This window comes from Haliotis cracherodii, unplaced genomic scaffold, assembly GCF_022045235.1.
Source record: "Haliotis cracherodii isolate W230 unplaced genomic scaffold, xgHalCrac1.p SCAF_12, whole genome shotgun sequence".
In the NCBI taxonomy this organism is placed as follows: domain Eukaryota; kingdom Metazoa; phylum Mollusca; class Gastropoda; order Lepetellida; family Haliotidae; genus Haliotis; species Haliotis cracherodii.
This window is the reverse complement of record NW_027266267.1, coordinates 6028358-6049097: the sequence shown is the minus strand read 5'-3', so window position 1 is coordinate 6049097 and position 20740 is coordinate 6028358. Positions and strand designations below refer to the sequence as shown.

At 38.5% G+C, this 20740-nt stretch overlaps 1 protein-coding gene and 2 long non-coding RNA genes across 3 annotated transcripts; 1 reads left to right on the top strand and 2 right to left on the bottom strand.

Moving 5' to 3' along the window:
* Positions 1 to 319: 319 nt before the first annotated feature.
* LOC139457471 (perlucin-like) lies at positions 320 to 16608 on the bottom strand. The gene is made up of 4 exons (XM_071238859.1): positions 16545 to 16608; positions 2082 to 2167; positions 1215 to 1308; positions 320 to 552 (listed from the first exon to the last, which is right to left on the bottom strand). Exons 1-4 carry the CDS (start codon positions 16606 to 16608, stop codon positions 341 to 343), a joined length of 456 nt encoding a protein of 151 aa, XP_071094960.1. The 3' UTR covers positions 320 to 340.
* Positions 6658 to 8962, bottom strand: LOC139457470 (uncharacterized). Its single transcript, XR_011652593.1, has 3 exons — positions 8758 to 8962; positions 7998 to 8088; positions 6658 to 7313 (listed from the first exon to the last, which is right to left on the bottom strand). It is a non-coding gene; the product is annotated as an uncharacterized lncRNA (long non-coding RNA).
* On the top strand, positions 9199 to 13348 carry LOC139457472 (uncharacterized). Its single transcript, XR_011652594.1, has 3 exons — positions 9199 to 9246; positions 9544 to 9627; positions 12972 to 13348. It is a non-coding gene; the product is annotated as an uncharacterized lncRNA (long non-coding RNA).
* Positions 16609 to 20740: the final 4132 nt, after the last annotated feature.

Here is a 20740-nt window from a genome sequence, read left to right as displayed (position 1 = left end):
TCCAATATAGGATGCCAGCAACACACAACAGTATTTTTAAACTGCCTCTCATTTTTGTGTTCACTAACGCTATACGCCTTACCAAGTACGGGCCATTTCAAGGCATTTTCGCTGTACGTTCAAGGCACTATGCCGAAAATAAAGGGGGACTAATTCACTTAATGTATCAAAACTTATGTACACGTAACCATGCAACGTTACAGGACACCGGGTATCTTGGCTGCAGTGGATCCATTCGTTGCATTAGAGGTTCCATGAATATATAATATATGTCTTACATCTACAAAGATCCAAACAGAAAGAAAAAAAGATCCATGCAGATATAGTTTATTTGATCGAGTTACATTTCACATATGAAATTGGTGATGAAATCACAAGGGTAGTCATGCCAACGATACTCATCACTTTTTTGCAGAGCAAGACAGTCTTCATCATTCTCTGAGTCTCTAGGCTGTCCAGGTCCCCAGTTGGTGAAAGTAAAGAGTTGGTTCCCCGTCCATCTCCAGCTTCCCTCCAGACTGAGGTCGGAGCCTCCTACGTAGTAAACCTCAGCTGCAACGGGAATGATGAACCATGAGTGTATTTCTTTGTGTTTGGCTTAGGGTCGCGTTGAACATGTTTTCAGCTTATGTGGAGAGGAAAGCCTATTTTTGTGAAAGATTACTGAAACGTAATTAGGACGAACATGGATTCGAACCCACAGCCATTATCCTTTGAAGAGACAGATGAGTTCATGCCATTATGCAGTAATCTAAGTTGATGAAGCTCACAATTGTGCACTGACGTCACACCTGTTACAGAGCAGGGCGCATTTCGACGTTGATCCCATTTTATATATGATATTTATTATACACAGAAAAGAAACTTGGGTGAGGAAAAAGAGATTGCTCACCAAAAGAGATCACGAACCTTTCATATTGGTGAGGGAGCAAAAGCAAGTTATAAATAACAACAAATGACATATCAGTTACACCCTCAGAAGACTGTAAATTTATATTTACTTCACACAAGTGCAGTACTATGTGACCTCAGCTATGTATGAAGGACTGCTTGATTAATTGACATCTGACGACTGCTAGTTTGTAACATATGGCACTCAGTTAGTTCAACAACTGTATTATGGTGGTATATTAAAATTTACTCAAGTCGGTGAATATTATCATACCAGTTTGAAGTTTGACATGCCTACCAGTATCAATATAATCGTTACAAACCTTTGCCTGTCTGGGCCGCATACCCTCTGATAAAGGCATTTTCAGCTGCACTGGTGATGGATGCAAGGTCACTGCCAAGGAAGCGGCATATTGACTGTTTGATATAAAGTAGTGATATAACATTCAGAGTGGTAGGCACACATGTACATGCTACTGAACGTCTCCAGTGCCTACCCATATCAATTTACATTACAATAAACAATATAAGAAAGGAAAAGAATCATACTCTCCCAAAGCAGTAGGTACTTAACAATATATATGTGATGATCGGTTGTCAGAAGGAAGATCAGCTTTGCAAAGTAACTGTCAGAGATAAAACGGTTTCGGAACCAACATCTAACGCCCCAACACGCACGCTCCAAACACTGCACGTGGACCATGAACTTCTTTAGTGCACGTGGGTAGGGTGTCATTCTTGATTTTAACACTTCAGTGAACCGCCGTCATATCTCTCTGAGACAAGTATGATTGATGTTCATTATCCACAGAAACCCACAGGTAAGCTCTCTACTCTTGCGTTAATGCAGCATTTGTGATTAGATTGGAAATGCGACGTCAAGAACGACTTGAACGCCTTACGGCCCATGGAGTGCATCATACTGGTAGAAGCGTTTTAGAGGTAGCCAATATGTCCAATGTGTCTCAGTCTGTGACGTGCAGACTTGGGAACAGTTCTTATGGTTTTTAGAAATGGAGTCAAAACAGCCAATCAAATCGCTTTGCATTGGCGCCAGGACCCTGGAGTTCAATCTGACCAGACGAATAGAAGTCTTACTCCCAGCAAATTTAATTGTTTCATGCAATTCCTTCATATAAAAAACACTGGTCGGCAGAAGTTATTTAGCGATATTTCCGAAACGTGCTTACCCTTGCTTCGGCAAATGTTCCCTTCATGTTGGAGAACCAATAGCAGGAACCTCCGTGCGTGTGAAATCCGCTTCTACACCCATAACCTAGAAGTAATGATTGGAAGTTATCGCCACTTTTGACGAGTTTACATATATGTTAAACACGTCCGGAATATTAACGTGTACTCCTTGCGGCCAAGTGCCAACGACCTGAAAACAAGACACAACTCTGTGTCAACACTTCTGTGTAGTCTTTGCGGCCAAGTGCTAACGACCTGAAAACAAGACACAACTCTGTGTCAACACTTCTGTGTAGTCTTTGCGGCCAAGTGCTAACAACCTGAAAACAAATAACAACTCTGTGTCAACACTTCTGTGAAGTCCGGGATGAATATATCTCGTGTACCCAAAGTTTTCCAAAGGATTTCTGCTTAGATTGGCAATCCAAAACACGTCAATGAGGCCCTGAAGTTTAAACTAAACTCCACATTTATAGATAATCTGTTATCGTTCAATAATGACCCATTAGCCGACTCACTGTCACACTACCACCTGCAAATTTCGCGAACACGTGTTATTATTATTTATTGATAGTGATTGATGAACACATGCTGATCGTACAGTGGACTGTCCTTTTAGTTTTCTTATGGTTATGAAAACGGTTCTGTTGCTTCTATATATTGAGTGTAATCGTACCTCGCCTTCATGTCAACTCTAGAGGACAATACTGTCTGCATTTCAACATGAGTACAGTTACTGAACAATAGTGTGTGCATTTCAACATGACTACAGTTACTGAACAATAGTGTGTGCATTTCAACATGACTACAGTTACTGAACAATAGTGTGTGCATTTCAACATGAGTACAGTTACGGAACAATAGTGTGTGCATTTCAACTGGTGTAAGTATTTGAGATGCGTAACGGTTGCATCCTTAATTATGAACGGGCTGAGAAGAAATCATCCTTTTCGCTTTGTGTGACGCTTTGTGTGACGTTTTTTCATGAAAAGGCCCGATAAATGTAACCTGATATATTGGCTCATTGTCTGAATTGGTAGGTGAAATATTGTCAACTTCATACAGGCGGCAACTACGCTACAATAATTGTATCACTTAATTACATTGAATTTATTGACGTGTTAATTTACATTAACCTTTTCTTGTACTGTTGAACGTTTAGACAGCTAAGTGAGTTGTATATGGCGAGTGCAACGTTTGACTCTATCTGATGAGCAGTTATAGTTTATCACAAGACAACATGGTATTAGATTCACCAAATATGTCCAATAAGTCCTGTTGTGTTGACATTCCCAATTAACTATTTCCTTTAAAACCACTTTCCCACGCTCTCAATAGCATACATATAGTGGAACTATACACTCTAGGTCGACCTCAGAAACAACTTTACAACAAACCACATCACACGTATCGGAATCTAAAATCAAAACATCGAAGTGGGTTACGAGAGTTTTTGTTTTTTTTAAAAAAGGCACCAGCACCACCTGATCCTCCATAGAATCAATCTGGCGATTTGAAACATTTGAAACTCAACTACAGTGAATAAAGCATCAATTGATATCTTAGAATCATGTTGTCCAAGTCTAAATCGAAGTTCCTACTTGGGTAAATATCCGAGTTAAAAAATATACTTTTTGATTAATATTAAGCAATTTACCTTAACAAGAAACATTTGAAACTTTACTACATTGAATGAATCATTAATTGATATTTTAGAATCATGTAGTCCAAACTGTTCTATGCTGGTGCCCCTTTTGTTACACACATCACATAGTCTAAAGTGGTAACTATCAAAGTCAAAATATATACATTTTGTTTAATATGACACAATTTACCTTCACCTGATCATATGAAACGTTACTACTGTGAATGAAGCATCAATTGATATTTTAAAAACATTTACATTAAAGTGTCTCTATTGTTACAGTTAAGACAAATCAGGGTTTTTTACAAATTCCTTTCTCAGTTTACCCATGCTGTTCATGCTTTTTGGCAGTAAAAATATTCAAAACATTCACTTTCAATTTGATGTTTGACCATTTAACGGAAGGGACAATTATTTTTATACACGCTCGTTTTTACTTAGGTTTGGGCACGACATGACTGTTGTCTGTGTTGTTCACTCGTTGTGTTGTTGGGTGGTTTTGGTGCCATGAGGTCTTCCCAAAGATGTAGTGATCTCAGGGCAGCAGTAGGGAGAAATTATTGTTTTCAAATATAAAATCTATGATAACAGAAAGGACTTCAGAGTTTATGACAAGACTGTTTTGGGGTGAGAGAATCATTTTTAAAAACATCCATGTTGATGCAAGAACTTGTTTTATAATCTGTACAATATATCTACTGTAAAGAAGATTACATGATATTTAGCGAATATAAGATATGTTTGTTTGTTTTTTATAAACATTGGATTGAAAGATCAGGCTTTTGTCAGACTGTAGTAATCTAATTCAAAATTCAGATAAAATGAGTTTTACAGCATGTGCATATAGCTGCAAACGGAAGATCGTATTGTGCCTGTGATATAAAAAAACATAGTCAAGAACTAACGTCAGTAACAATGTTGTATCTAAAGCCCTATAAATACATTTGTTCGTAGGTGTTGGACCCGTGAAGATTCCGGGGTAGAATAGGTCTTCAGCAACCCATGCTTGCTGTAAAAGGTGACTATGCTTGTCGTAAAAGGCGACTAACGGGATCGGGTGGTCAGGCTCGCTGACTTGGTTGATGCATGTCATCGATCCCAATTGCGTGGATCGATGCTCATGATATTAATCACTGGATTGTCTGATCCTGACTCGATTATTTACAGACCACCGTCATATAGCTGTAATACTGCTAAGTGCGGCATTAAACAACAAACCAACCAACCAAATCGTAGGTGTTGATGACCGATGGTATCACTCAGCATTTTCGTTCTTAAAGGAGCATGTGTTAACGTATTCAGGCACTACTGCCGTGACATACATGTAACCCCAATCGCCAATATAATTGATAATTAATGCAAATGTTTCCTATCCTCTAAGGGATATTGGTGGAGGAGAGGGTCATTTGTGTCTTACGTATTAGCGAATATTAACATTTGTTTATGAAGTCGTTACACAGCAAAAAAAATGCAGTTTCCGGTATCCGGATACCTGCCGGATACCACCGGACACTTACCCAAAACGCGTCCGGGTATCCGGTGGCAGATACCAAGCCGGATACCAGATCCGTGGTATCCGGCATGGACACCTCACCTGAAAGTATGCCACCTGGAATCCGGGTATCCGGCAGCGGATACCTCACCGGATACCTCAATCTGGGTGTCCAAGGATCGGGCACCGGATACCAAGGATCCGGCACCGGATACCTCATTCTGAGTTTCCAAAAACATGTCACAATTTGGGGGTGCATTTTGTTCAATTAAGTGTGAAACACCTAAATATATATTGGAAACTAGCCATGAAAATTGAACATTGCTGAAGGAATCCGGCAGGTATCCGGCAGGTATCCGGATGCAATCCTGGTAAATGATGTTAGCCTGGGCATATCAGATAGCTGTAGTAACATTCTGTGTCATTTTAGTTGTAAATATCCCCTTAAAGTTGAGATCTATGGGCATGTACTTTTGGAGAAGACAATTTTTTCAATCTTTTTAGATGTTAAGCTGTTTAATGAACAAACATCAGATCTAATACGTGTATGATGATATCCTTAAATTTCATGTTCAGACTTCCAGATTGTTCTGAGTGAAAGTATAAACTCATCGACTGTGTGCTCACTTGGGCCTTTGGTCCTAGTGAGATGATAATATGATTATTTGTAAAGGTACAAGTGCTTGTTACGAGCATACCAGCTTCATTTAAGTTTGAAACACAATATGCCTCACTCTGAGGGTGACATGTACCAGATTTCATCACACTACAGAGAGCTGTTCCTCAGTTACTGTGAACATTTTTACTGAAAGACATTGAAACGAACCTCATCCCCAATTGAGTCTATGTCCAACTTCATTCCATAAAAATTTAAAAAAATAAAAATTAGAAAAATCCCAAAATATCAAAAGGCAACACTTCAGTATGTGCCTGATAGCTTTGCCAAGTTTCGATCAAATACACTGAATGGTTTTTGAATTCTGCCCCGGAAACGAACCCCATCCCCAATTGAGTCTATGTCCAACGTCATTCCATAAAAAAAAAAAATATTTTTTTTTTAGAAAAATCCCAAAATACCAAAAGGCACCACTTCAGTATGTGCCTGATAGATTTGCCAAGTTTCGATCAAATACACTGAATGGTTTGGGAATCCTTCCCCTGGAAAAGGAAATGATTACGGACGGACGGACGGACAGACAGACTGGCTGATCGCTATATCACCCCGTATTATATGCCGGGGGGGGGGTAAAAAGTAAGTGTATGACCTGTTGCCAACTTCTATCCCTGCCCTAAGGAAGAGTTTGGCCATTAACAATTTTTTTGTCTGGCTATGACATTGACCTTTGACATAGCAGATCAATGTGTTATTCCAAAGATGTCCAAGCAATGCATGGTTTCATCCGATAACTGTGGCTATCAAACTGAGGCAAAATATTGGAAAATCCCCATTTACACACCTGGCTAAAGAAACATAAACAACAAACAAATTATCAATTTCTTTTATTTATATGCCTATATCACACACTGAACATTGTTCACATGATGGTTCCTGATGCAGTATGCAATTTCCTCCTATTCTTCAATACTCATAACAGAGTGGGATAACTGTTCGCTTGAAAGCATAAGCAGACCATGCTCACCAGTTCAGAGTTACTTGCCCTCAAATATCCTTTCCCTTCTATATTGCCATGGAAAAACAGGAACCAGGATGAGGGGAGGCCAGATCGGCTCTATCCCTGTTGCATTGTGTTAGTAGAATTGTGAACATTCTATTTGGTGTTTGGGTCCACATTTATAGACAAGTAGTCGCAAACATCATTCCTTTCAAGTGATTACCACATGGCCAAAGACAATAATTTCTTCAACGTCCTTGAAGGGTCCCACTCCGACTTGGCATTGGTTGGTCTTCTCACATTAGCCAGACCAGCCTTTGTGAGTGTGTCCCAGTGTCAATTGGGATATAACTTCTTGGTAGGCCCCCATTGAAATAACAGGATTCTCCTCATCACTGTCTGCCTATCACTTCTGATATCTGGAAGGGTCCTTCCAGACTGTCAACCAGTCATCCGGGTATCTCAAGCTGGACTTCAGTTTCTGCAAAATTATGTATAAAGATTGTAGCAATAGAAAAGAATTGTTGCAACATGTACTTACAGATAAAAGGCAGCAAATTCACTTAATTTATCATCTTTGAGTTTTGTTATATACCAAACATTTGAGATATATATTGTTCCATGCTGATGAGTTGAAACAATCATTAACTGACATCTCTTAAAAATGCTTCCCATACAAGCCAAAGTAATAGATGAGGTAGCAAGTGGGCTCATTGATCGCTCGTAATCGTACCCAATAACGTGGGATGTTGTCCATAACAGTCATCATCGGTGCGTCTGGATCGAGCTCATAACATTACTCACTGGTTTGCCTAGTTGGGATTTGAGATTTGATTATTTATAATCCTTGTCATTTAGCTGAACTATTGTTGGATGTGGTGTTAAATGAGTGAAATGGGAAGAGAGCCCGAAGTGATGCAGGTCTTACATGTTTACCACTTTGATGAAACCCACAAGCAAGTGTATGATGCTACCCTCGATTCAAACCCACGACCATTGGTTTCTGTCAAGCCCAAGAGATGCAACTATGCACAGCAAGTTGTGGTGCCTTTGATAATTAGGCCATCCATGCCAACAGGTGATAAAGAACAAGCAAACTGAAAAAATATTTGCAGAATAGCTACATGAACATGATGAACCAAACAGAATAATTTCAAATATTTACCACTCACTGCTACTCTTCTCTTGTTCCTCATTGCTTCCCTTTTTCCATTGATGCTGTGCAGATGACTGACTCATTCATTCATCCAGACATTCTGCAAAAATAAGTAGCATTCACATTACAGAAATATCCAAACTGTACATGCTGTACATTGAATTCAATTGAAAAGGCCCCAGTTGAGTTTCCAACTTAGAACTGTCCTTATTAAAATATTTCATCCCAAACATTCAGAGATAAAACATAATCCCATATTTAACAACTGTCAAACAATTATTGGGTCATTCAACATACACTTTACATAGGGAATCACTTGTTGCAAAAAAGATCCTCGCCAAGGTCAGAGTCATTCCATGAAATATTGAATTATTTAGTTATGAAGCTTATACAACACAAGGACATAACAGTGTAATTATAAAAATATGTTAAGCGTAAAAAAAGTAAAGTCTTTGGTGGCCATTATTGTAAATTATAGTCTGTATTAGCATCCCACAAAAGTTTAGAGTTAATAATCGTTCCTAGATCTTTGTACATTTCTTCATTATCTATAAAAAGCGGATCTAATTTGGATCATCTTGTTTTGACCACAAATCCATTACGCCCCTTATGCAAATCCTTGTCGTCATAACAAACAGTTGACCATAATACTAAAAAAAGGACCCTTGGCGTTTACGGTAAAGTATGTAGAGCAGGAAAATATCAAAATCAATCCGTTCCATAAGATCTCTGCACGGAAATCATAAGGTCACGAAGCCCTGCTACGTACCTGGCATCCGCATTTGCTGCCAATCGCCTTTCCAAATACTGTTGACTTCCGCGTTGTGGATGGCTCAGAGGAACTTCGGCCGGCATTTCCGTGGTGGAGGTGAATGAGAACAATGTATCGATACACGAGGTAAGCTTATCGTAATCAAGCATGACAGTGTATATCGATACACGAGGTTTGTTTACGTCCATGTTCTAAAATGGCGCCCTGGACCGCAGGGGAATATGGGTAAATTGGCTTGTTCCGGGTTAACACAAAGCTGGGCCCCCGTCTCTAATATCACAATATTGTTTGGCGCAAGTTGGCGATGCGAATAGGGAGCCCGGAACCAGTTTAACACGACATAAGCTGGTTCCCGGCTCTCTATGCGCGTTATATTAGAGACGAGGCCCAGCTTATACACTGAACACGATCGGTCATTTCGTCAAAATTGGCCAAATTTTGAGATTGCAGCTGAGGTAATGCTGGCAGCTGAAGTGACACATTAAGGTAAGGAATATGTGAATATTACAATGATCACGTATTAAAGTAATTTACCACATGTAAGCCTGTCACATGTGACACATTAACTTTCATAGCCAACATGTAAGTAAATGTATCAGGATATAATTATATTTTTATATAACAAGTAGCCTGTCTATCATATGTTAGTATTTGCTTAGGTATATAATGAAGAAATATGTTTACTTTAACTGGATAATTTGTATGCTAATGTGACTCACTGTCTTATTTCATATACTCCCTTTACTCTGTGAGATGATTAATAGCCTCAACATATTTTTCCAGATGTGAAGAATCAAGAACAGCTTTAATGACAGGGAAGTTTTGCATCAGAGATCATCGTGAAGTGGAAGATAAGACATTTTAAGGGTATGAACATTTTCACTTGAACTAGCTGAACAATAACCATGATGACAACTTTATCATGGGGGAATTTTGGGTGGTGGGGTAGCCTAGTGGTTGAAGCGTTCACTCTTCGTGCTGAAGACCCATGCAGGTTTGATTCCTGCCACATAGCTGCAATATTGCTGAGTGTGGCGTTAAACATCAAACAAAGCTAACAGCCGCATACATACTCACATGGGGATTCCAGGTTGAAGTTAGTCCCCATCAACATGATCAACCTATGCTAGTTGTAAGAGATAACTTAATGGATCGGCTGATCAGGCTCGCTGACTTGGTTGATCCATGTCATTGTATCCCAATTGTGTGGATGGATGCTCATGATGTCAATCACTGGATAGTCTGGTCCAGACTTGATTATTTACAGACCGCTGTCATTTAGCTGGAATATGGATGAGTGCAGAGTTAAACAACAAACACCAACATGATTCTACAACCTGCTCTTGTGGATACCATTTTGAGGATCCTACACATAACTTCTTTTCGGGTCTGAACTATTGCAATATGTTCTACTACATGTGTTTTAAACATATATTTTTTTCATTGGCTTATCTAAATGATGCTCAAATACAAAATGATTAATAATATAATACTAATTCTATACTATTGCAAACTATCAGTTGAGCAATAATGTAATCATCTGATTATAATTAGATAATGAAGGAGAAGTCCATATTGATTAAATCTACCAGATTCTGAGATAAATGCACGTATTGATTGATTTATTTCAATGTTTTCCTGTACATAATTTTCAACAATTCCATATAAAGCTTTCTTATATCCATGCTGTATAATAATAATACCTATTATTTCTAATAATAACATAATTTGGACACACAAATAAGTAATGAATGGTATTTTTATAACAGGTGCCACACATGCGGGATAGGTCATTTCACATGAATCATTTTTATGTGAATTTAAATCACTAATATCCATGCTGTATAATAATAATACCTATTATTTCTAATAATAGCATAATTTGTCACACACATATAAGTAATGAATGGTATTTTTATAACAGGTGCCACACATGCGGGATAGGTCATTTCACATGAATCATTTTTATGTGAATTTAAATCACTACAAGCTGATCTGAGTCCTGAAAGGATATGCCTTCGATTCTGTGAAAATGGAAATGCTTAAACATCTCCCAATATTAACCATGCTATTACAGAATCTGTTCACTTGTTTGTGTATGTAAAATATTTTTGAACCATTACATCCATCTAATGATTGTTTGTATGTGTGATGTGCCAGTAGAGGTATATATGTACAAGCATGTGCATACGCGTATAAAAAATATGTATGTTTGGCTAGGTACCAGTATATGAATTAGTTGTTTTGTGCGACTTGTATATTAGCATCATCATAGTTTCAACAGACAGTTTATGTATATCAAATGTTAAATGTCTTTGAAGGGAGAATTGCATATCAAAACTGACATTATTTTGTTACTTATGAGTAGAACTTTTTAAGTATCTGGCAAGATACATTTCCTTGGTCCACAGAAACATGTTACTAGTAAACTGTAAACTGACTTGTCAGTGTGGTTGGAAACTAACTAAGCTGTCACTACTCAATTAAGTAATTAACAGATAATTGCAAGTGATAATACCCACCTGACACTAATTGCCCTGTTAATCCCTAATCCACCATGAGTTGACATTGAGTTCATCTTGCTAATGAGCTGTTGTGAGCGTAACAAGATGATAAACATCAAAGGTGGGGCAGGCTTTGATCAAGTGTTCTGTAGAAGAGATTATGTCATTTGTTTAATGTTTATTTAGGATTAGCTACATCCCTTGATCCTACCAAGACCATACTTGAGATTATCAGACAGTTTGTCTGGATACAACCTGATGTCTGAACTGTATTGGATTCTGCCTTGTAGCAAACTATGTGTGTGACAAGGACTTTGACCACTCTGTGCAGATGCATAACAATGCACTTGGGGTATGATTCAATTGGGGTATGATTCAATTATGTCACATAAGTCAAAGATGGGTTCCACTGTATTTAGAAACAGACGATAGATGCAATACTGTGTAACTTTATAACAATCAAACCAGTATTCAAATAGGAATACACATATTTTTACAATGACCCTTGAAAAGTTCCAAAACCAAATAGAACTACTTAAATAATGATTACACTTGACCAATATATTTGGCAGTTTTTCCCGTTATTGTTAATCTTAATTAAAGATAGGATAAATGATAAAAATATGATAATGATTTTACTCATGACTAATCATGGGCGGATACAGCTTTTTTTTACAGCTACAGTATTTATTGTCTTTGGTGATAATTTATACAGAAATAATGATTTATTTTCGAAATAAAAAGGGGGGTGCGCACTCTAATCAGTAATTCAATCAGTTGTATAGTGACTTGATATTTGATGAAAATATCTGTTGTATGAAATCCTAATGTTACTTACTTTTGTATTTGAGATGATATTTGTATTTGGTAGCCTAGTGGGTAATGCGTTCTCCGAAGCACTGGGTTCTGTTCCCCACATGGGTACTGTGTGAAAAGCCCATTTCTGGTGTCCCCGCAGATATATTGCTGGAATATTGCTAAAAGCTGTGTGGAACTATACTAACTTGCACACTCATTATATAATATTTTGAGATCACTTACATGACTTGTGTGATTGAAAGTTTTGATAATTATGAATACCGTATTCGACAGAATAAGCGCCCAGGGCGCTTTCAAATTTTTGTGCTTTATGCTGGCAGCCTGAAATGTTAATGTACGACAAATATATTTTTCCAGAATGAAATTCCCCATAATTAAGGGTGCATATCACACACGAATGTGTATTATATGCAAATAAATAAGCGTTGTATACATTGATCAATTGGAAAGGGTGCTAATTGGGATTGTTAACTAGCCAATATATTAGCAAATATTCCCGTGGGCGCTTATTAGAGCGAGGCACTTATTACATCAAACACTGTAGTTCTGTTTTTATGTATAAGAACCTATTTTATGCAATTTGCATTGCCTTGTTTACCCTTCCTTATGTTTTGATGTAATGCAAACATTTGAGAAAAATTCAGATGAGCCTGCCTTATGGCACTACAGGAATTGTTTTCAGAAGATCAATTACAATTTTGTATTTTCTGTAAAATTTACTGTTTGCTATGGCTTTTTTACATTGGTTAACATGGTTTGGTTAACAGTTGCTTGATAAACTGTCATTACCTTACTCATTGAGAAACCAACTTTTTACCCTTTGTCAATATATGTGTGTTTCTTATATTTTTAATAACAAGATTTTAAAGATGTTATAAATTGTTTCAGGCACCTGGATTTCACAATGACACCAGATCAGACAAGTCATACAAAGGACTCTCAGGGTGATGAATAATCCTCCCCAGAACAACTAGCAGGTTCACCTCAGAAAGTGATGATTCTGAATGAATAATGCCACATCAGTGTGATTCTGTAGGTTATTTTATTACGACATTAATCAAGTCTAAAGGAATTAATACCACAGCAGTGAGACTATGTTTATGTGGTGTACACTGACGCTGACTATACAAATCTGAATGACTTTTGTGGTTTACTGCACAAACATAATTGACTTTAGATATTCTTCTCCCTTGAAATTCTTCTGAGATTTGACCGATTTGTTTATTTAGAAAATGGCATTGAAGCATCTGTTTCTCTTTTTGAACGTTCTTGCAAACACCTTTGGTTACTGAACCAATGAAATGTCATAAAATCAATAAATATGATTTGTTATCTTAACAACTTTTTTTGTTTTGCTTCTTTAAAGAAATATGATATTGATCATTCATAACATAGGTGCTAACATATATCAAATATACTAATGCCCTGAATGTTTTCCTACAATTAATACAGCTCACTGAATGAAGTTTTTAGTTCCATGTCAGTAGAAAAATTACATTGATATTTTTTTTCTGTGGATGCACCCATTTGGGTTAATGATATTCTGTTTCAAACTTCAATGAAACTCGTCTGTCAAGATGTAACAAGTACTGATACGGTTCCAAAATAATCTTTTTATCTCACCAGGAACAAAGGCCCAAGTGAGCACATAGCCAATGACTTTCATTTGTTTTGTCAGAGTGAATATGGTGTTATGTCACTTCATGAGCAAAATTTCAACAATATAATGATGGGTGACACCAAGCAATGTACCGATGTGGTGAATCGAGCGCTTCAACCATGAGAAGCTAGAACAAACTGGGAATATGAAGATGAAATGTAAGGATACCATCATACCAGGACTGAATGCTTTTCATTTAATACGCTGAACATCTAAAATGAAATATATATGAATTTGAAAAATGTTTTCACCAAAAGTACCTGCCCATAGATCTCAACTTTAAGGGGATATTTACAACCAAAATAACACAGAATATTACTACAGCTATCTGCTATGCCCAGGCTAACATTATTTACTAGGAGAAAGACATCTCGAAAAATTGCATCCGGATACCTGCCGGATACCTTCAGCAATGTTCAATTTTCATGGTTAGTTTCCAATATATTTTTAGGTGTTTCACACTTAATTGAACAAAATGCATCCCCCAAATTGTGACATGTTTAGGGAAACTCAGAATGAGGTATCCGGTGCCGGATCCCTGGACACCCAGATTGAGGTATCCGGTGAGGTATCCGGTGCCGGATACCCAGATTCCAGGTGACATACTTTCAGGTGAGGTGTCCATGCCGGATACCACGGATCTGGTATCCGGCAAGGTTTCTGCCACCGGATACCCGGACGCGTTTTGGGTAAGTGTCCGGTGGTATCCGGCAGGTATCCGGATACCGGAAACTGCATTTTTTTTGCTGTGTTATTGATTGATACACAACCATATATTATTCATATGCTGTATTATAGTAGAAAAAACAAACGTTTAAGGCCCATGAACATGCTTGATGGATGGTTTTTTGGTTGGTATATGTTTAACGCCGCACTCAGCATGCTTGATGGGTGTAACACGTCTTAACAAAACCGATTTACAAATGATTACTATAGCTGCATGTTTGACTTCGATTATAAACTGACGTCCAAAAGAAACTTTACCAACTGAAAATATAAATTTCAGAAAAAAAAAAAAAATTCTGATGAAGTCTATATAAAACACATAACTTAAATACAACAATAGTGTATGCAGAAAATGTTAATCGTCTGTTACATGTTTGTGAGATAACACGCGAAAAAGTGAAAAACACGTGCACCACGGACAACTGCAAATGCACGTGCGGGTAAGGGTATAAAACGATTGCAACGGCAAGTCAGACATCCACAGTGATAAAAAAACACAAAAGAAATGCCACGACTCACAGTCGAACAAAGTGAACGAGCCTTTGGTATGGTACAGATAGGAGCCACCCACGCCCATATTGCACGAACCTTTGGTTGCTCCCGTGTTGCCGTTACCAACTCGATGCAACGTTACAGACAGACAGGGCGGACCGCTGACAGGCCAAGAACAGGCACACCCAGGGTGACCCCGCCCCATGATGACCGGTACTTGCGTACCTTGCACCTCCGAAATCGCTTCCTGACAGTAACATCATCGGCGACAAATGCCTTAGGTCACAAGGTTAGTCGACAGACAGTGGCCAGGAGACACAGGGCTCATGGGATCAGGGCTTTTAGACCATACAGAGGACAGCTATTGACAGCGCAACATCGTCGTCTGCGATTGAGATGGGCTCGGACTGTACGACGTTGGCAACGACGTGACTGGCAGAGGGTTGTCTTCACTGACGAAAGTCGATTCTGTATGTTTAGGTCTGATGGAAGACGTCGTGTTTACCGCCGAAGGGGTAAACAAACGGCGGCGTGTTGCGTGCAGGAGGTCGTACCATATGGTGGAGGGAGTGTCATGGTGTGGGGAGGGATCTGTGGGCAGGAGAGGACACCGCTGGTCATCGTTGACGGAAACTTGCGTTACATTGATAACATTCTTCGTCCAGTTGTCCTACCATTTCTCCAATAGCAGCCAAGTGGTGTCATATATCAGCATGACAACGCTAGAGCCCATACAGCTAGAATTGTCACTAACTTCCTCGCAGCCAACAACGTCAACGCCCTGCCGTGGCCTGCACGCTCACCCGACATGTCCCCCATAGAACACCTCTGGGACTTGATAGAGCGTCGTATTCGACAACGACCACACTCTCCAGCCAACTGGCAAGAACTGATCTTGGCCCTCCAAGAAGAAGGGCGTCAAATCCCTCGTGACCTCATCAGACTTTTTCTGTGCGTCGAAGAGTTTTTGCGTGTATTGAGCATTTGGGGGTCACACACGCTACTAATGACTTGTTATTGAACGTGAGCGATTGTTTTTGTACTCTGCCTATTGTCCATGATTCTGAAAGCTGGAGTTTTGTACCACACCCAACTTTGGGGGGCTCTGACGCCATTCTCGCTCGCGGTATGATTGTCATTTTCAGTGTTGATTATGGTGATATATTGATCTTCTCAATACACTTTACTTCATGCATGTATGTTTTGTTATTTTTTTAGCAAGAGTGATTTCAAACTCTGGTAAAGTTTCTTTTGGACGTCAGTTTATATGTAACTTTTATTTCGATATAGGTAAAGAAACAAACCATAGTATTTGTAAACTGTTGTGTGCCAATATCGCTCTTATATTGCACCATTAACGCGCCACTAACCCCATCTTCAATGTGCGTTCACGGCAATATCGTCATCGTATTGCGGAACTATTTGGTTATACAATTGAACGAATGTATGAAATGACGTGTATTTGTCCGGTTTGCTTATTTCAGTGCACGGCATGTGTAATGTCATACTTATTGGAGTCTACATATATAATCCTACATTCTCGATGTTAGGCATTCACGATTTCAATGACTTCAATGTCTTACCTTCAGCACCACGGTGGAGGGCACAGCCCAACAGCAACAACAGGGTACAGCAGAACGTTTTCATCTTGGGGAAGACGAGGATGAATTGTATTTTCCAGCTTTTATATATTGTAGGTGACGCATTATCACATAAATCTGCTCCACGTAGTTTATTTTGATTCGCTACTATGCCTGCACTTCGAGTGCGCATATAGCATGGAGCAGATGTTCATTATACTGCATGTATTTCATGACAACAGTGGGCGGCTACATCACAACGTGGCATCATTTTTAATGTTAGCTGATATACAACCCTTACCTATCCGAAATATAACACCAATCCACATACTGGTAAATTTTCAGTTCGTGCAAAGTAGCATGGGGCAGATCTAAACTTATACTTGCTTATGTCAGCCTTTTGACGTGTGGGTAGACGAGTTAACAGTCATGAACCAGACAGCAGGCCCTGACGGCGATTTGAGACATTTTGTGACAAGTTTGGGAAGAAATTTCAATTACCGATAGATGCACGTGGCGTGTTCACATGCACAATTTAAGCGTGAATATGTTGCTGCTTAGTATGAGTTCGATTGATAATGCTTAGTATGGTAATGTTCGGAGATCGATTGTGGTTATGTTAAAGTAGACGTTGGTTCTAGAATATTACAATACAATAAATGAAAATCTGGTTTCGCTTCATGTTAATCAATTTCAGACAGTTACAGATTTTAGGAATGTGTAATACGAACCATTATTGCACCGACTTTATTTTATGTTCGTTTCTATGACATTACATATCACCCTCTCATCAACAGCATACTGAATATACTGACATCGATCATATCAACTAGTATCGCCATACCTACATCATACCAACAGTATATCAATATATTCACATCATAATGACACGTAACGTCATACCTATATCCTACCAACATTATATTAATATATTAACATCATATCGACACGCATCGTCATACCTACATCTTACCAACATTAAATATACTGTCTCCATACCTACAACTTGGACAAGGAAACCCTTCCACAACGTGTGATCCCATACTCTCATGACTTTCTAGTCAAGGACATACAAGCAGTACTTGACGCCAATGATGGATGCACAAGATATAAAGCTTCATGATTTTAGCCATCTGCTGTGCAATGTCTTCATGTTGGACACGCTTCTAATGCTGTCAGGGCTGCCTCGTAAACACACACGGAGTGCAACAATCTTGTTAAGTACGTTTCTCGATGTGAGAGTATATTATATTATACCATTCATAGCTGGTACGGGAGTTTCAATAATATCACTTCCTGCTGCAGTTTTATTTTATAACGACTTGGATTACAGAACCATTCGTTACTCAAATGCGATTGTTGTTTTCTGTTTGTTGATCCTAATTCCCGGTACTGGTGTCTGTGTGCTATGTTTGAGACTAATTTCCCATCAAACGTAAGGTCACAACTTATTATGTGTATGGCATATTCATTGGTTGCCCAAACTAGATGTGCGCCCTGGGATGAGGACGAAATATAGTTAACTGCAATTAATAAAATATATTTCAATGCTCATGAACGAACCTCCTCTCGTCGTGTTGGAAAAACGTTACAAGTAAAAAATATACAACAATGTCAGTAAAACAACTATTTCGTCGACTGATGTTTTGATAGATTTGTCTAGTTGCGCATCCTTGTCGATGTACGATTATTCAGTACACTGACGATCACATCGGGTGATTGGATTTCACAAATAGTGTTCAGTGCGAAATGATTGTCTGAAGTTCTAGTATCAGGCAGCGATAGTGACATCGATGGCAGTTGACAGTGTGTCTAAAGACAGGCACGTGTTGATGGATATGATGTCTAGAGTATGTACTCAAGACACATGTCATATCTTCATATGTACTAGCTACACACACACTGTTTTGAACTCTTTACAAGGTCAATCACTTCCTGGATTTGAAATTCAAGATGGCCACCATAGATGTTCAAAGAAAAAACTTGAAACATTATTTTTCTTTATGATTTTACTATTTTTGTGTGTGTTTTTTAGCTTTGTTGCAATGATCCCACTCATATACTACATTAACATCCACCATCATATCTCAATAAGCAATTGTTTTCAAAATTGTTTTTGGGGTTGGTGAGGTAACATTGCATACAATATCTCAGCCCCTATGTAATATTTTCATTTGGTTTTCTGTACAGGAGAGAACAATGGTTCAGACAGATTTTAATACAGTGGTGTTAGTATTACAATTCAATGAAAATTGTGTTTTACCTCACAGAATATGAAAATGAAGTAAATAAACATGTTTTCACTGAGAATTAGAAAAACAGATAAATAAATCTTAATCTTTGCCAATTTCACATAACCGAACATTTTACCTGTAATCAAAGACATAATTTGGATACTGTAATGCCTTAAAAACATTTTACAGCTAATTTTGTCAAATTATGTATTTATCCTTCAATTTATGCAATTCTGACCCCCTGAAAATTCACGCACACACTTGCAGGCTTTTCACCCCAAAAGAATTGTGTACTGATACCTCCGTTATGCAATAGAAAAGGCTTAAGGTATGCATGAAAATGTGGGAACGAAAATCTTGTTTTACATCCATGGACAACTGACTTGTTGTCCGACTCCCCAAAGATTGGTACCTCAAAATCTGTTGACTGATCCCCGTGGGGACCCGGGGAGGATAAACAAGAGTGTGTCCTCAGCACCCAACTGCTTGTCGTAAAAGGCGACCGAATTGGGCAACCCGTTTGCCATAGGTTGCGCCCCTGTGTCGGCGGAGGACTAGATTCTGGTGGTTGAGGGCACTGGAGCCAGGAACCAGTGTTCCTTTTGCCCAACACACTACTTTCACCCTTACTTCGCCTAGATGGTGGAAGAATGGGTCCGATCGGCCGGTCACGCCATGCCCTGTGCATAGAAAATTGTCACATTAAATATATCATTTGAAATATTTTTTGGTAAAGTCACAGGTAGATCTCTCGTTAACTAAACTAAAGAAATCAGACACTAATGAAATAATGTATCAGCAAGAATATAATCAATTAAGAAACACCAACCATACATACAACTCTATCTTGACAGATGGATCCTAGGATGGTGACACAGTTGCTAGCGCCACTGTAGTTGGATCCAGATTACCAAAGGACAGTTCAATATTACAGCAGAATCGAAGGCAATCTTAACAGCTCGCACACATATAAACAATAAATCTAAGCATACACAGTTCATTATATTTTCTGATTCCCTTTCCTGTCTTCAGGCCATTAAGAATATTTCCTGTCAACATCCACTTGTACGTGACATCATAGAACTTCATAACGATCTTGCTACTGGCCAGTACGACATCGTCTTTTGTTGGTTACCCAGCCATGTTGGTATAACTGTTAACACAATGGCTGATGCTGCAGCTAAAGCAGCACTCAACAAATCTGTGACACCACTTCTGATCCCATACACTGATTATAAACCCGTGTTTAGATCTTACATCCGTGATCTAATGCAAAAGAAGTGGGACTCTCAAGTAGGTATGAATAAATTACATGAAATTAAACCAACTATTGGCTACATCTACTTGGGTTGTCAGTCCAGATTGGAAGAGGTCATTATATGACGATGTCATATTGGCCATAGCAGGTGTACAAATGAATATTTATTAAAAGGTGAGGATCCTCCATTTTATATCCCTTGTGATTAAAGAATCACCGACAAGCATGTCCTGCTTCTCTGTGTTGATTTTCCCATCACAAAGGATAAATATTTTAAATCATCATCAATAAATGTACTTATTGATAGTATCAATTCTCATTTAATTCTTGTTTTTTTAATAAGAAATCGAACTTATTGATAAACTTTTAAGTAAGTAGCTAACTATATTTTATATTGGTAATGTGTACTTTGTAATTTAGTATGTTACTGGCTGTATCCTCAAAGAGGGTTGACGTGGCATAAAAGTATTGTCCCCCTGAGAGGATATGTAAGACCACATCATTCAAAGTACATTTATTCATACCAAAGTTTTAAATGTAGCATATTTGTCTATTTGAACTGTTCGCTAAATTGCGTACCATCACCAGCAGTTTAAGGGATGGTGTAAGTCCTGCTGGGGAACCGTGCAGGTGACAGAAGTATTGTAAGTCCCTTCAGTCCCTAGTAAGGTGGCCTTACTTTGGTTGCTGGTGATCTGTAGCCCATT

What these genes read in the sequence shown, in the direction of transcription:
- LOC139457471 (XM_071238859.1), bottom strand. Translation starts at nt 16,608, where the DNA reads ATGAAAACGTTCTGCTGTACCCTGTTGTTGCTGTTGGGCTGTGCCCTC. An exon ending in GAACATTTGCCGAAGCAAGG is followed by an intron (nt 1,309 to 2,081) that starts GTAAGCACGTTT and finishes TATATCAAACAG; the next exon opens with TCAATATGCCGCTTCCTTGG. An exon ending in TGCGGCCCAGACAGGCAAAG is followed by an intron (nt 553 to 1,214) that starts GTTTGTAACGAT and finishes TTCCCGTTGCAG; the next exon opens with CTGAGGTTTACTACGTAGGA.